Here is a 14,209-nt window from a genome sequence, read left to right on the forward strand (position 1 = left end):
CTTATAAGCAGCATCCACAACTCCTTTCTGAAAGGCCTGTAAACATAATTTTAAAAAAAGTGACTACCTACTTTTCCTCTCCCCATTTAATCCTTACAGTACTTCCAGGAGAGTTTATGTATTATTATAGTTTTTTAGATGAAGTTCAGAGTCAAGAAACTTGACCAAAGATTAACCATCAGCTGGGGATGGGAAAAAGTCCTCTTTGAAGCCAGGTGGGTGGGCTGCCTCTTTTGCTGGAGGTCTAATCCAGAGTTGGGTTTAAACCAGGGGTCCATGAACTTGAACTGAACTTCAGAAAACATTATTCTTGGGGGAAAGTGTTGGTGCAGGTGATATCGTTATTAAATAATACACAGTATAGTGTGGACTTAGTTTTCACCTGACTGGCAAAGGGGTCTGTGGAACAGGAAAGGTTAAGACCCCCTGAAACTTTAGTGAAGATGGAAATGAAATGGGACACATGCTGGGCTTGAGTGCTGGGACGTTGGGCATCTGGTTTGCAGTGACAGCCTCCGTAGAAGTAAAGCCCTTCCAGAACCGGATGATTGCTAGGGTTTTCAGGCCCAGCTATTCCCCCGAGACAGGGTCCAAGTTCAGACCACCTCTCAAATCTGGTGCGGTTAGGGTCAGGGGAGGGGGAGTTATCTGGGTCCCTCAGGAAAGACCGACTGCCATTGCCCTCCTCTGCAATGCGGTGTCTACTTGCTAGGTGGGCGGGCCTGAACTTCTCCCTGTCTGCTTTTCAAGGTGCAAAAGGTGCGACCCTAAAATGGCCCCTGCAGTGCAGGTTTTCCCACACCGTCCCCAGAACCTGGGTGTTACTCTGTCGCCCAGGATCGTGGAAAGCGGCCCTCGGGCAGCTTTCAAAGTGGGATTTCCGAGACCTGCGGACTCATGGTCGGTTTCCCTGGTGGTCTTTGTGTCCCGAGAGTAGGGGTGGAGAAAGGCATGCACAAGCCCGTGCGACCACGCGCAGGCCAGCGCGCCCTCCCGCCTGTCCGCCCGCGGCGCTGGCTTCCTCACCGCACGCCGAGCCGCAGCGGCCGCCGCCGGCCAGGGCGCGACCTCGGTCTCGGCGCCACCCCGGGTCCCGCGGTCATCCACTGCCCCTGCCCCCCGGCGGCCGGGCCGTCCGTCCCCGCCCCCGCCGGCCGCGGGTCCGCAGGTGAAGCGGCCGCCGCCGCTGGGTAGGTGCGTGGGGATGATCTCACTCGCGCGCTTCGCGCCAGGAGGAGGAGGAGCGGGAGCAAATCCAACTTCCGGGTAGTGAAGCCGCACGCCACCGGCATCTTGCATTTTCTTACCCCCTCCTCCCGTCTACCCTTCTCCTCTCCCTCCTTTCCTTCTTTTCCCGGCCCCACCCGCCAAAATGAACAGCTCGGACGAGGAGAAGCAGCTGCAGCTCATCACCAGCCTTAAGGAGCAAGGTAGGCGGGCGCGCGGGCGCCAGGTGCGGGCGGCCGCGGCCCAGGGGCGGGGACGGCTGCCTGGCGCTGGGTGTGGGGCAGGGCGAAGCTGAGCGTGCAGAGCCGAGGGGTGTTGCGGCCTCCGTGGGCACCCCAGTGGGTCCGCCACCCATGAAGAAGCGACGCTTGTGCCCGGCACGCTTTAGAGAGCGTAGGGCCGTGGGTAATGTGCGGGAGCCAGCGCCTGCCCGGCAGTGCGGGAAGCTCTGCCCGCGCGTTGCGCTGGCTGGCACTCGGGGCTTGGGGGAAGGGAGCAGCCTTGGGCACGGCCGAAGGCCCACGTAAGCACCTTCCACGCGGGAGCAGCGGCTGGGGCGGGATACCCTGAGGGGCGTGGGCGGCCCAGCTTTCCCTGCGCTCTAGCCCCGACCCCACCCTTGCGCAGTTGTTGGTATTTGCGAGGCCCCAGGGTTCCTTCGCAGCCTTTTTTTCTTTCTGGTTCCGTTTGGTTCCTCTTTCCATATCCACCCGGCTGGGATTTTCCAGCCCTGAGATGTCTTATCACTTCCCATTTTTAGCAACTAATTAGTCACGAATCAACACCCGGGCCGTGTCGAGCCCTCTGAATTAACGGGGTTGGCGCTGGGCCCCGGGAGAGCCAGGCCGTGCCCGCGCATCTCACCCTGCTTGGTAACGGGCTCAGTAAGAGCTGTTTCAATCAGTCCTTTTCACCTGTCACCAAATGTGAACCTGACACATTTTTTTATTAATGCCCTTTCGAAAGGGTGGCCTGAGAATGTGGGTCAACGAAGAGGAACCATGCAGATTTAGTTTAGGAAGTAAGACTAGGTAGGAACGTGTGCTTTTCTGAACGACTTGCTGACATGGCTGGTGAGGCCATGTGGTGGAAAGGGCCCTGCTCTGTGGCCAGTCCTGGTGTCTAGTCCTCTGCCTTTTACTACTCTTGGCTCAGTTCACTCAGTGTAAACTTGGACGAGTCTCATCCCTTCTGTGGGCCTTGTAGTTAATCCAGTCTTACCTGACAACAGTCCAGGGCTAACCCAGATGATTTCCTGAAGTCCTGTCCAGTCCTATGACCTGTTGCTCCTTGAAACCTCAGACATAACACTGGTAAGGAACAGCCCTCTGGAGTCCACACTCTTGGGAACAAATCTTAATATTACTCTTTACCAACTGCGAGACTTTGGGGAAATTATTTAACCTCACTGAGCTTCTGTTATTCATTTACCAAATGGATATAACAGATTGCTTAGCAATACCTAGCATCTAGAAAGTGCTGGATAAATGTCGCATCTTTCCCTTTCCCAGTAATTCCACCAGATGAGCCTAAAACCATAAAGGCACATATGTCAGTCTAGTGGATGAATGGAATGCCTTTATCTGAATTTCTCATGTGTTCTTATGTGATTCTATTAGTACTTTATTTTTAATACCCCTCCTCCCAAAGGATAACACATCTTGATTTTGTTTTCTAGAGGAGCTTTCATTATTTATATTATCTGTCAGTGGATACCAGGTCTTTTGATGGATGGTCAGTTTTAAAATAATAAAATTAAGAGTTTCACCTCCTTTCATTCTATATTTCACATGTAGAGTAACAATGCAGATAATCCACAAATTGCTTATATTTGATATGAGAACTCTCTGTCTGTGCTAGATTTGAGGACTGAGAAAAAGTGAGAGTTCCCCAAGTTTCTGGCTCTTTCTCTTTGTGTCGTATTATATTGGAAAACCAACAAGTCTAATGATATTTTTTTAGAGGATATATTTCCTTGATTAAGAGCTTATCAATGGTAAAAGAACAATTAGACTTTGAAATTTGTGTTTCTTAAAAGGCACACTTTCTTTTAGGATGTTGAGTTTGGCTACATAGGTGTTGGGATCTTCTCAGTCCATTGTATGATTTTTATACATCTCAAAACCAAGGCGTTTGTCACTGGATCATAGACCGTGTTAACGAGTGAATTATTTCAATAGTATTTAATTGCTGTTTGACCTGTGGAACTAACTGGAAAGCAAGGGATTTGATATGGAGACACAGGGAAGTTTGGCAGGTTACTTACATCATCATCGATTTTGTAAGCTGATGGTGTGTGTGGCTTAATTTTGAAAACAGACCATACTTTTTACTACCTTTTAATATTGTGAGTGCTAATTTCGCTACCCCTATTTAGTGCGAACAAGAAGAACCATTACTGATAAATACCTTATTTCCCTTTGTAGCTCTGAGGAAACATATTTATTCAGTTCTTTAACAAATACTGCCAACTTTTCATAAACGATGCCCAGGTGCTGTGGATGGGGGATGTAGATGATAGACCAGAGAGACATAGACCTTGCTATCACCAGGTTTATTGCTTAGTGGAGAAGATAGTCATTAATCAACTAATCATACAAGAAAATGTATGGTTATGCACTACTAAATACGTATTCTTTTTCTCTAGGATAGATTCTTAGAAATGTAATTATTGAATTAGAGGGCCTGTGCACATAACATTTTGCAAGACATTGTATAAGTGCCCTCCAAAATGGCAGTACCAATTCACATTCCCACCAGCAGTACCCATCCCCCCCCACTTCTCAATGTTGGCTAATGACAAACTGTAGTCATTTTGATAGTCTGATAAGTTTATAATTTTTGCCAAATTAATGAACAAAAACGGTACCTTTAAAAATTTTTCATTGCCCTGGTTATTAGTGAAGTTTGAACTCTTTTTACATTCTTGTTGGCCATTTAGGTTTCATCATATTTTCCTCCTTAATGAATTTTAAGTCTAAAATTTCAATCCGGTTCCCCAGGAGTGCACTCGGAAAGAAGGCTCCTGTCTACCCTGATGGCAGAGCTGGCAGCAGCCTTCCCTAATGTGAGCTGTCAGTGGTGTGGCGAACAAGGTTGCCTTTGACAAAAGTTGTGAAATGTAATGATGGAGCCTGTCATAATATGAACAATCTCTAATTTATACTTACCGTTCTCTAGCCTCTGTGTCTTGTAAATCACACCCACTTCTGAATTACTTCAAAACATTGTATGTTCCCTTCTAGTGAATGGTATAATTAGCTATATTATGTCTCTCTAGAAACTTATATCGCTTTAAAAAAAAATTAGCCAGTGTGCAATTGCTTATGTTCGAGCAGATGTTTAGGTAATGAAGTAATTTTCCTTTTGTCATTTTGGGGGGCTTTATTTTATTGGACTGATTGACATCTTTAAGGCATGGAGAAATGGCAACTTTGGGTGCTGTTTCCCAAGCATTTTTGCTAACCACTAAAATGAACACTTCCTTTACAAAACATTATACAGTTTGCTTCTCCTCCAGAATTCTGTTGGAAAATGATAAATTTAGTTCAGTATTTGTTTAAGTACTTGAGTTTCTGTGTAGTTCACTCGCCAACAGGCTCTGAATGTTCATAGGCACTATGCTAGGCATCAGAGAGAGAGATCTTGCTAGTGAGAAGGTCCTAGTTTAGAGACAGTGAGACAGTGACAGGCATGTAAATATCAGCAAGAGTGTCAGATTAGCTTAGTTTGGGTCATGTGCTTGCCTCATTTGGCCAGTGGAGGGTAGGGCACCTTGGCTGGTAACTGTTTTAGTTTGCTAAAAGATGCGGGAGCAATGTACCAGACTCGTGTTGGCTTTTATTGTGAAAATTTATTATTATAGATTAAAGCTTAAAGTTCTAAGGCTGTAAAATGTCCAAATCAAGGCATCGTCAGAGGTGCTGTCTCACTGAAGGTCAGTCTGGACGATCAGGCAATATGGCTCTTCTCTCCCTTCTCCTCCAGGCCTTTCTCTCAGCCTCTTGGGGTTTCTCTTTCTCTGCCGCTTTTTTTCTTATGTGTCTCTCCTTTCAGTCCTCTGTTTATAAAGGGCTCCAGCCAAAGGACCAAGACCCACGCTGGGTTATGCCTCACTGAAGCAATCTAATCAAAGTTCCCCCAACTGCATCTAGTCCAATCAAAGGGTCCCACACCCACAGGAATGGATTAGCTCCAAGAACACGATCTTTTCTGGGATCCATAAAAAGCGGCAAACTATCACATTTTACCCTTTGGGTCCCAAGAAGACATGTTCTTTCCTTATGTAAAGTACATTTATTTCATCACAATATTTCAAAAACTTTAAATCTTTTCAGTAACATTGCTAAGTACAAAATGTTATCAAAATTAGCTATAGACATGCAGTCTTGGGGGAAAATTCTCCTCTGACCGTAGACGTGTGAAACAAGTTATCTGCTTCCAATATACAAAGGACAGACAGGCATAGAAAAAAACTTTCTCATTGCTATTGGGAGAAATTGCAAGGAAAACAGGCATCACCAGTCCTAAACAGTTCCAAAAACTTGCAGGGCTTGCTCCATTGGAATTTGAAGTTTGAGAGTCATCTGTAGAACCATGATTTCTTCTCGGGATCTGGGAGTGGCTGAACTCTAGCCCTAACCCTTCAAGAACAGTGGCCACACTCTCCCCAACTTCCAGGGCACATGCCCAACCCCCTCAGAACAGTAGATTGGTGACCAAACTATCCCCACCTCTGGGGAATGTGCTCTACCCTCTCTAAAGGCTAGGGTGGCAGCACTGTCCAGGAACAACGGGGCGGAAGGCCTACCCTCTTCAAATGCCAGGGCTAACTCATCCTTTCTGCACACATACATGGGTGGGGGCTCCCTCTTAGCCTGAGAACTTTTGTCACTTGGAATTTGTTGATGAAATTTTGAAGAGAATGATTGCCACTTAACAAAAAATCAAAACGTTATACACAACTTTTGGGCTAACACTATTTTAAGTGGATTTCCTATGTAAGATCATTGATTTTAAAGCAAGTTAACCTCTTTTCATCTTTAGTTTATCATTTTCTCCAAGATTATTGAGATGGTGTTTAAGGATCTGATGGAAATTTAGTTAAACTCATTCTTAGAGGTTATAATAGTTACAAGATGCTTCCAGTGGTTTATAAAAGGCTATAATGTAGCAAGTGCATTATTTTGACAACAAGCAAAACATATTGTTTACCATGTGTGATAGATTGAATTATGTTCCCCTGCAAAAGACTTGTTCTTTTTTTTAAAAAATTTTTTGTCTTTATTTTTTTAATGTTATATCCAAAAAATGTGAGGTCCTTATATACCCCGCACCCCCCTCACCCCACTCCTCCCCCCATAACAACAACCTCCTCAATCATCATGAGACATTCATTGCATTTGGTGAATACATCTCTGAGCACCGCTGTACCTCATGGTCAGTGGTCCACATCATAGCCCCCACTATCCCACAGTCCACCCAGTGGGCCATGGGAAGACATACAATGTCCGGTAACTGTCCCTGCAGCGCCACCCAGGACAACTCCAAGTCCTGAAAATGCCCCCACATCACATCTCTTCCTCCCACTCCCTACCCCCAGCAGCCACCATGGCTACTTTCTCCACACCAATGCCACATTTTCTTCGATTACTAATCATAATAGTTCATGAATAGAATGTCAGTAAGTCCACTCTAATCCATATTCTATTCCTCCATTCTGTGGACCTTAGAATGGTTGTGTCCACTCCACATCTATATCAAGTGGGGGCTTAGATTCCACATGGATGCTGGATGCAATTCTCCTGCTTTCAGTTGTAGGCACTCTTGGCTCCCTGGTGTGGTGGTTGACCTTCTTCACCTCCATGTTAGCTGAGTAGGGTAAGTCCAATAAACCAGAGTGTGGGAGTTGCAAGTCTGTTGAGGCTCAGGGCCTGGCTATCACATGGTCAGTCCAGAGATTCAGGTCCCCTGAGTATACATTAAACCCCAGCACCAACTACAGTTCTGGTAAAAGTAACAGGAGAGACTTGTGGACAAAGATCACATCTAAGTCCAGCTTCATCACACAGAAACACAAACTCCAGAGTAGGTCCATCTGAGATGGCGCTGAACTCCATCCGCCATGACCATAGAACCTGTGGGTCTCTGTAGCCCTCAGAAGAACCAATACCTGAGGTTGTATCTACTTTATCTGTCTCTGGGACTCTGCTGAGGTGTGCGTAAGGGCAACCCCTCTGATAACCTCCCAGCTCTTTGGAGACTCATAGCCTTGTAAACTCATTTGTTTTTCCATTTCCTCCTTTGATTCAGGTCAAAAAGCATTTTTAACTCCTGGTATTATATGTAGATTGAGATATTCTGCTGGTCCGAGTTGACCCTTTTATTCAAGGTCATTTTCTAGTTACATCATCAGCTGGTACTTGGTAGTAATCCCTCAGCGCCAGGGAGGCTCATCCCTGGGAGTCATGTCCCACGCTGGGGGGAAGGCAGCACATTGACATGCTGCATTTGGTTTTGAGACTGGCCACATTTGAGCAGCACGGAGGCTCTCAGGAGGTAACTCTTAAACACCCTGCAGCTCTCGGCCTTGTTCTTATTTCAGGTGCACAGGCTTGTTCTTAATCTTAATCCATCTTCTTATTTGTGAATAGGACCTTCTGGGGATGTTATTAGGAGTTAGGGTGTGACCCACTGAATCGGGTGGGTCTTAATCCATAGAATCCATATAGCTGGAAACCTTATTAAGAGAAGGCATGGGGAGAAAGAAGAAGAGCAGATACAAGGAAGGAGGGATGGCCCTGTGACAGGAACCAGAGATGCAAGCCAAGGAACCCCAAGGGCTGCAAGAACCAGTACCCAAATGCTACAGACTTCAGGGAGAAAACATTGCCTTGATTTTGAACCACTGCTGAAGAGACACCAGTTGGGCATCCTTCCATGAGATGGAATAGAGGCACTGAGTCTTCTGGTCAGAATTTCACTATTCACTTGATATTTCTACTAAGTAGATAAATCTTTTATTTTTTCAGATTAAATTTTAAAATAAACATTTGCTCGTAGTAAAAAAAAAAAAATTAAAGTAGAAGGGACAAGTACAAATTGTTTCTCAACCCAGTGTTTCTCAACCGTTATTTCATTATCATCCACCTAATGAGCTTTTTTAGGAATTTTTCCCCTAACCTAATTGCTTCCCTGCCTCCATCACAATGAAATTTTAATACTACAGATCTTCTTATATCTGTTTGTGTACCATGGCCCTTTGGAGGGCCATAAACTAACATATCTAAGATTATTTTGCTCCCTTAAGGGTGATATGACCATATTGACAATGCGTGCTCTACCCCCATTTTCACTCCTTGAAGTTATCCACTGTTAACTTTGTATTGTATTTCCTTCCAGACATTGTGTGTGTACATATACATATATTTCACACTTTATGTATTGTAGAATTTTTCATATCAGCACATACAGCTAAATCATTAAAATGTGATTAATGTTCCACTCTAAGTATCTCCCACAATGTATTTAATGTCCTCTGCATAGACATTTCTGTGTTTCTGTTTTTTGGGTTTTTTTTTGGCTTTTAAAAATAATGCTGCTAGGTATGAATTAGAATTGATAGCAGAATGAATTCATATTTAGCTTAATAGAGATATAGTTGGTTATGTATAGAATTATTTATAGGTACGTGTATATACACTGGTTAGTATACATGCATATATTTCCTTGCTCTTTCAACTATACTCATCTATAGCAATAGCGCACAGCACCCAGATCTTGGTTTCTAATTCCATTTGCCAGGGTTCCTTGGAGAAATGGCAGATTTTAGGCTAGGGCAGGAAGTATATGAAATGTGCTTGGAATATATTGTACTGCCAGAAAGTAAGGAAGGACTAAAAATAACACACAAAAAACAAAAACACGTCATCCCCACCACCCCATTGGTGGGAGTATGTCCAAGAGACACAGGAGCCTACGGAAAGAGCTTTCAATGGCCAAAGCTGTAACAATTGGAACGTCAAAATAAAGTGGTATTGGATTATAGTACACATGGGTCCAAATTGATTTAAATAAATGATTAAATTAATACATGGGGGGAAAAGACATTTTCTGTGCAGAAAAATTACACACTTTAAATGTGGGCTATGCATAGTGACTTCCTTCCAATGAGTAGAGTGTGGAAAGGCAGAGAAAGAGTTAACTTTATAGTGGAGAAACTTGAAAATATTATCTCGGGGGGTGATCAAGGTCAACATAAACAGAGATGAGACATGCTGATACTGTAATATGTTTCTTTTTTTTTTTTTATTTCTCTCCCTTCCCCCCCCCATTGTCTGTTCTCTGTGTATACTTGCTGCGTGTTCTTTTTTGTCCGCTTCTGTTGTTGTCAGCGGCACGGGAATCTGTGTTTCTTTTTGTTGTGTCATCTTGTTGTGTCAGCTCTCCATGTGGGTGGCACCATTCCTGGGCAGGCTGAACTTTCTTTTGCGCTGGGCGGCTCTCCTTACAGGGCACACTCCTTGTGCATGGGCTCCCCTACACGGGGACACCCCTGTGTGGCACGGCACTCCTTGTGTGCATCAGCATTGCATGTGGGCCAGCTCCACACGGGTCAAGGAGGCCCGGGGTTTGAACCGCGGACCTCCCATGTGGTAGACGGACGTCCTAACCACTGGGTCAGGTCCACTTCCCTGTAATATGTTTCTTGATGTAATATGATGAAAATGGTACTTTACCTCTGAGGTTTTCCTTCTCAAAACTCATAACTCTAGCCTAATCATGAGAAAAACATCAAGTGGAGCATTCTATAAAATACATGACCAATCCTCCTCAAAACTGTCAAGGTCATCAAAAACAAGGAAAGAGGAAGCGGATTTGGCTCAACTATAGAGCATCTGCCTACCATAGGGGAGGCCCAGGGTTTGAACTCAGGGCCTCCTGACCCGTGTGTAAGCTGACCCACGTGCAGTGCTGATGCGCGCAAGGAGTGGCATGCCACGCAGGGGTGTCCCCCGCATAGGGGAGCCCACGCGCAAGGAGTGCACCCCGTAAGGAGAGCTGCCCAGTGCAAAAAAACTGCAGCCTACCCAGGAATGGTGCCGCACACATGGAGAGCTGATGTGTGTGAGCTGATGCAGCAAGATGATGCAACAAAATGAAGCACAGATTCCAGGTGCCGCTGACAGGAACGCAGGACACAGAAGAACACACAGTGAATGGACACAGAAGGCAGACAACTGGGGGGCAGGGAAGGGGAGAGAAATAAATAAAAATAAATCTTTAAAAAAAAAAACAAGGAAAGTATGGAAAACTGTCACAGCTAAGAGGAGCTTAAAGATACGATGACTAAATGTAATGTATCTTGGGTTGGATCTTGGAAAAGAAAAAGGACGTTAAGTAAAAACAAAGGAAACTGGGAAAAAGTATGGACTTTGGTTAATGGTAATGTTATCCATGTTGATTCATTAATTATAGCAAATGTGAGACGTTAATATGGGAAATGGGTGTGCGGTATATGGGAACCCTGTACTATCTGTAATTTTGCTGTAAATCTGAAACTTCTAAAATATAAAAAGAATGCTCCTTACATCCTTGTACACATACCTTATAAATGCAGTTGTAGGAAAGTTTCTCAAAAGTGGAATTTTTGGATCCAGGAGGTATGTGTATTTTAAACTTTGTTATGTTGTAGATTTTCTCATATAAAGCTGTGTATTTTATAAAGCTGTGTATAAACCAGGCTTTGCTTTAAAATGTAGCAGAAATGCAACTTTTGGTTTTCTCTGTTTACTGTGCTGGCTAAGCATTTTAAATATTAAAACACGAGTTCTGAAATTTTTGTATGGTACAATGAACAATGACATGTTAGAATACTTTTAGTTACTTGATTTTGTCTCAAATCATCTGTGGCACAAATCAGGGTATGATTCTGCTATACACTTATTTTAAAGTTACTCAGTTTCCTTCCTTCCAGTCGGTTAAATTGAAGTCATTATTATAGTTCGTTGAGTACTTCTTAAACATCATTAATTCATTAATATTGAACTGTATGTACTACCAGATAATAAATGAATTTCAGACTTGCCATAATTTCTTTCCAGTTGTGAGTTTTGTCCCCTTTGTCTTTTGATCAGGTTTTCCAGCAGTGTTTTTCCTGGCTTTTTTATTGCTTTAATTAACAAGTAAGGTTTAAATGGCTTTTCTCTCTTTACTTCTGGCCTTAAGAGCAGGACTCATTGGGATGAGTGCAGAAGGGAATAATGTCCTCATGGAACCCCATCTTTTATGACCGATGTCCTCATTCTTCATTAGTAAGAGGGGTTTCAAGGCTCTGTGAGTCTCAAAGATGCAGACTCAATGGACAAGAATCTACATTAGAAGATCACATGAGCCAATGTGTTTCTGGTTACATTTGGTGGCTATTTAAAGCTTCATGTTTACTAATTACCCTGACGTAACATATGGTATATGAGGCTTTTAATATGGCGAAGGGGATATGTGCTCTTAGATAATCTACTCTTGAAGACCAGACCCATTTTTCGTTCTCCTTAACTTAACACATGTTTATCAAGTACCTAAATGCATTAGGCATTGTTCTAGATGTGGAACCCTGGATGGGTAAATAAAGACATAGTACTTACTCATGATGTCACTTTCTGGTCTAGTACTTTAGCACATGGCACGCAGTAATGTTTTCTGGATGAATGACTTTGTAATCAGTAGACTGGTTCTGCTGCCACCATTTCTTACTGTGGGGTTTTTTCTATGCATTTGTGTCTTCATTTGTAAATATTGCCTTAATTGCTCCACCTACATGGAATCATTTGAACCATTCATTCATTCAGCACATCTGTGCTTGATATTTCTGCTGGGGGTAAGACATGTTGCAATGATCCAGTGGGAGAAAAGAACAAGAAAACAGATATATGCACAGATAGTTTATCTTGCTATATGTAGCTTATCTAATAGAGAAATATAAACATGTATTCTGGTGGTAGATTAGAAATGTAAGTGCTGATTTTGCCTAAGGTATATGGGGAAGGTTTCTTAGAAGAGCTGACAATTGAGTTGTATTGAAAGGGAAGTGGTCGTGAAGATGGGCAGGGAAGACCAAGCAGGCCGAGGAAGAAACATTTGCAGAGGCACCTGGATATGAGAAGCATTGGAGGATTCAGGGAAGCTTTGGGACGTTGAAGGTGATGGATGAGTTGTGGTCTCTGACATTGGATTGTGGTGGGGGTAGGTTAGGGATCCAGGTTATGAAGCTCAAGTCTTCAGAGGTTTTGAATGAAGAGAATGAAATAAGCAACTTTGTTAGTATGCTAACCACTTACTACCTTGTATGAATGAACTTCGGTAGGAGGAAGCTAGAGGCTAGAGGGGCGGGTTTTACCCTTGTCAAGGATCCGAGTTAGAGCAGAGATATCTGCCACAGAGGAAGGCAGATTGGAGAGACGTTTATTAGACTTGAGCAGTTTGATGATCCTTTAGGGGTGGAGGAAAGTGAGGAATCATGGATGCCCTTGAGGGTTCTTGGTTGAAGTCTGGGTGGATGATGAGAGATCTTGCAGACAGGAAGTAGGAGGTTTGGGTGGAGGGGGAATTGATGAGTTCAATCTCTGACAGGTTGAGTGTGGAGTGTGTGCAGGGCATCTGGACAGAAATGTCTAGAACAGGACTGTCCAATAGAACTTTCTGCTATGATGGAAATGTTCTCTTTCCACTGTCCAGCATGGTAGCCACTATAGAGCACTCAAAGTGTGGCTAATGCAACCAAAGAACTGGATTTTAAATTTTATTAAATTTTAATTAATTTAAATTGAAATAGCCACATGTTGCCCATGGCTACCGAATGGACAGTACTGGTCTAGAAAGTATTGGTTGGAAATGCTCATCTGGAGCTTGTGCTAAAGGTAGGGTGACCAGCCTACCCAGGACTAAAGGGTTTCCCGGGATGCTGATCAGTGCTAAAACTGGGCCAAGTCTCCAGCTTACCTGAGCTGGCTATGGCATGATTTGCAGCTGGAAAGAGCCCTTCTTTCTAGGCATTAGGGTTAGAAGATAGAAGATCAGCGTGATTCTTGAAATGTGATATTCTCTTTGTTTTCTCCACATTCTTCCTTTTTTGTCAGTTCTGTGCTTAGGCAGTAGATCTCTACCCTGGCTGCAAATTACAATCACTTCTGAAAAAAACCCTCATTGCTCAAGCTCCACCCTAAACCAATTCAGTCAGAACTTCTGGGGTTGGGTGAGGGAACTAGACAGCTCTAGGATTTAAAAGCTCTCTAGATGATTCTGATGTGCAGTCAGGATTGAAAAGTACAACTCTTGACTGAAAAGTACAACTCTCAAACAGGTTCGGCTTCTTTGCCACCTTTCTTTATACCACAGGCTGATCCAGTTGATCTCTAGCTCTCTTCCTTGCTTTATTTGGTGGAGCATAGCAGTACCTGGGGTTTCAGAGATTTTCTGATTTGCCGTCTTTCAGACCATGAGGGACAAAAGTCAACCCAAGAGTGAGGAGGGCCTTAAGAAGCAGCCTATGTGCACAAGATTTGATGTGCTTTGCTGTGGCACTAATAACTGAGGCATCTGTGTATTCCCCACGTCATGCCTGTTCTCTCTTACACGTATTATCTTACTTGCTCTTAATAATAGCACTGTGAGAGATGTGTAATTATTACTGTTTTCCAGATGAGAAAACTGCGACTCAGAGAGATTAACTAGTTTTCCAAGGTCCCCCAGCCAGTAAGTGCTGGAGCTGGGACTAGCCTGCACTTTTAATTACTGTGCTGTGTGGCCTTACAGTACAGTGGAAGGTCTTACTTATATAATGTACACCTGAGAGACGCAGTCTTCCCAAGCGGTGGATATCTTTCCTGTGGCAGAAAATTGGTCAGTGCTTCTTTTGCACTGGTGAATTCTGAACTTGGAGGATCTCTTTCTTCAAACCATTTGAGCTACGCAAGCTCACTTTTAT

The 14,209-nt window shown here is 43.8% G+C and overlaps 1 protein-coding gene across 8 annotated transcripts in view; it reads left to right on the top strand.

Annotated features, from left to right (window-relative positions):
• The first annotated feature begins 982 nt into the window (after positions 1-982).
• HSPA12A (heat shock protein family A (Hsp70) member 12A) overlaps positions 983-14,209 on the top strand; it is a 321,425-nt gene continuing 308,198 nt past the window's right edge. For 3 of the 8 annotated variants that reach the window (XM_058298306.1, XM_071215655.1, XM_058298308.2), the window contains exon 1: positions 983-1,430. In XM_058298306.1, the coding sequence (XP_058154289.1) occupies positions 1,373-1,430 (58 nt within the window). In that variant the 5' untranslated portion in view covers positions 983-1,372. Of the gene's footprint in view, positions 1,431-1,457; positions 1,751-14,209 lie in introns of those variants that run through there. The other 5 variants (XM_058298305.2, XM_058298307.2, XM_071215656.1 and 2 more) reach the window with 4 other exon arrangements.

The sequence above is a fragment of the Dasypus novemcinctus genome, chromosome 6, assembly GCF_030445035.2.
Source record: "Dasypus novemcinctus isolate mDasNov1 chromosome 6, mDasNov1.1.hap2, whole genome shotgun sequence".
NCBI classification, from domain to species: Eukaryota; Metazoa; Chordata; class Mammalia; order Cingulata; family Dasypodidae; genus Dasypus; species Dasypus novemcinctus.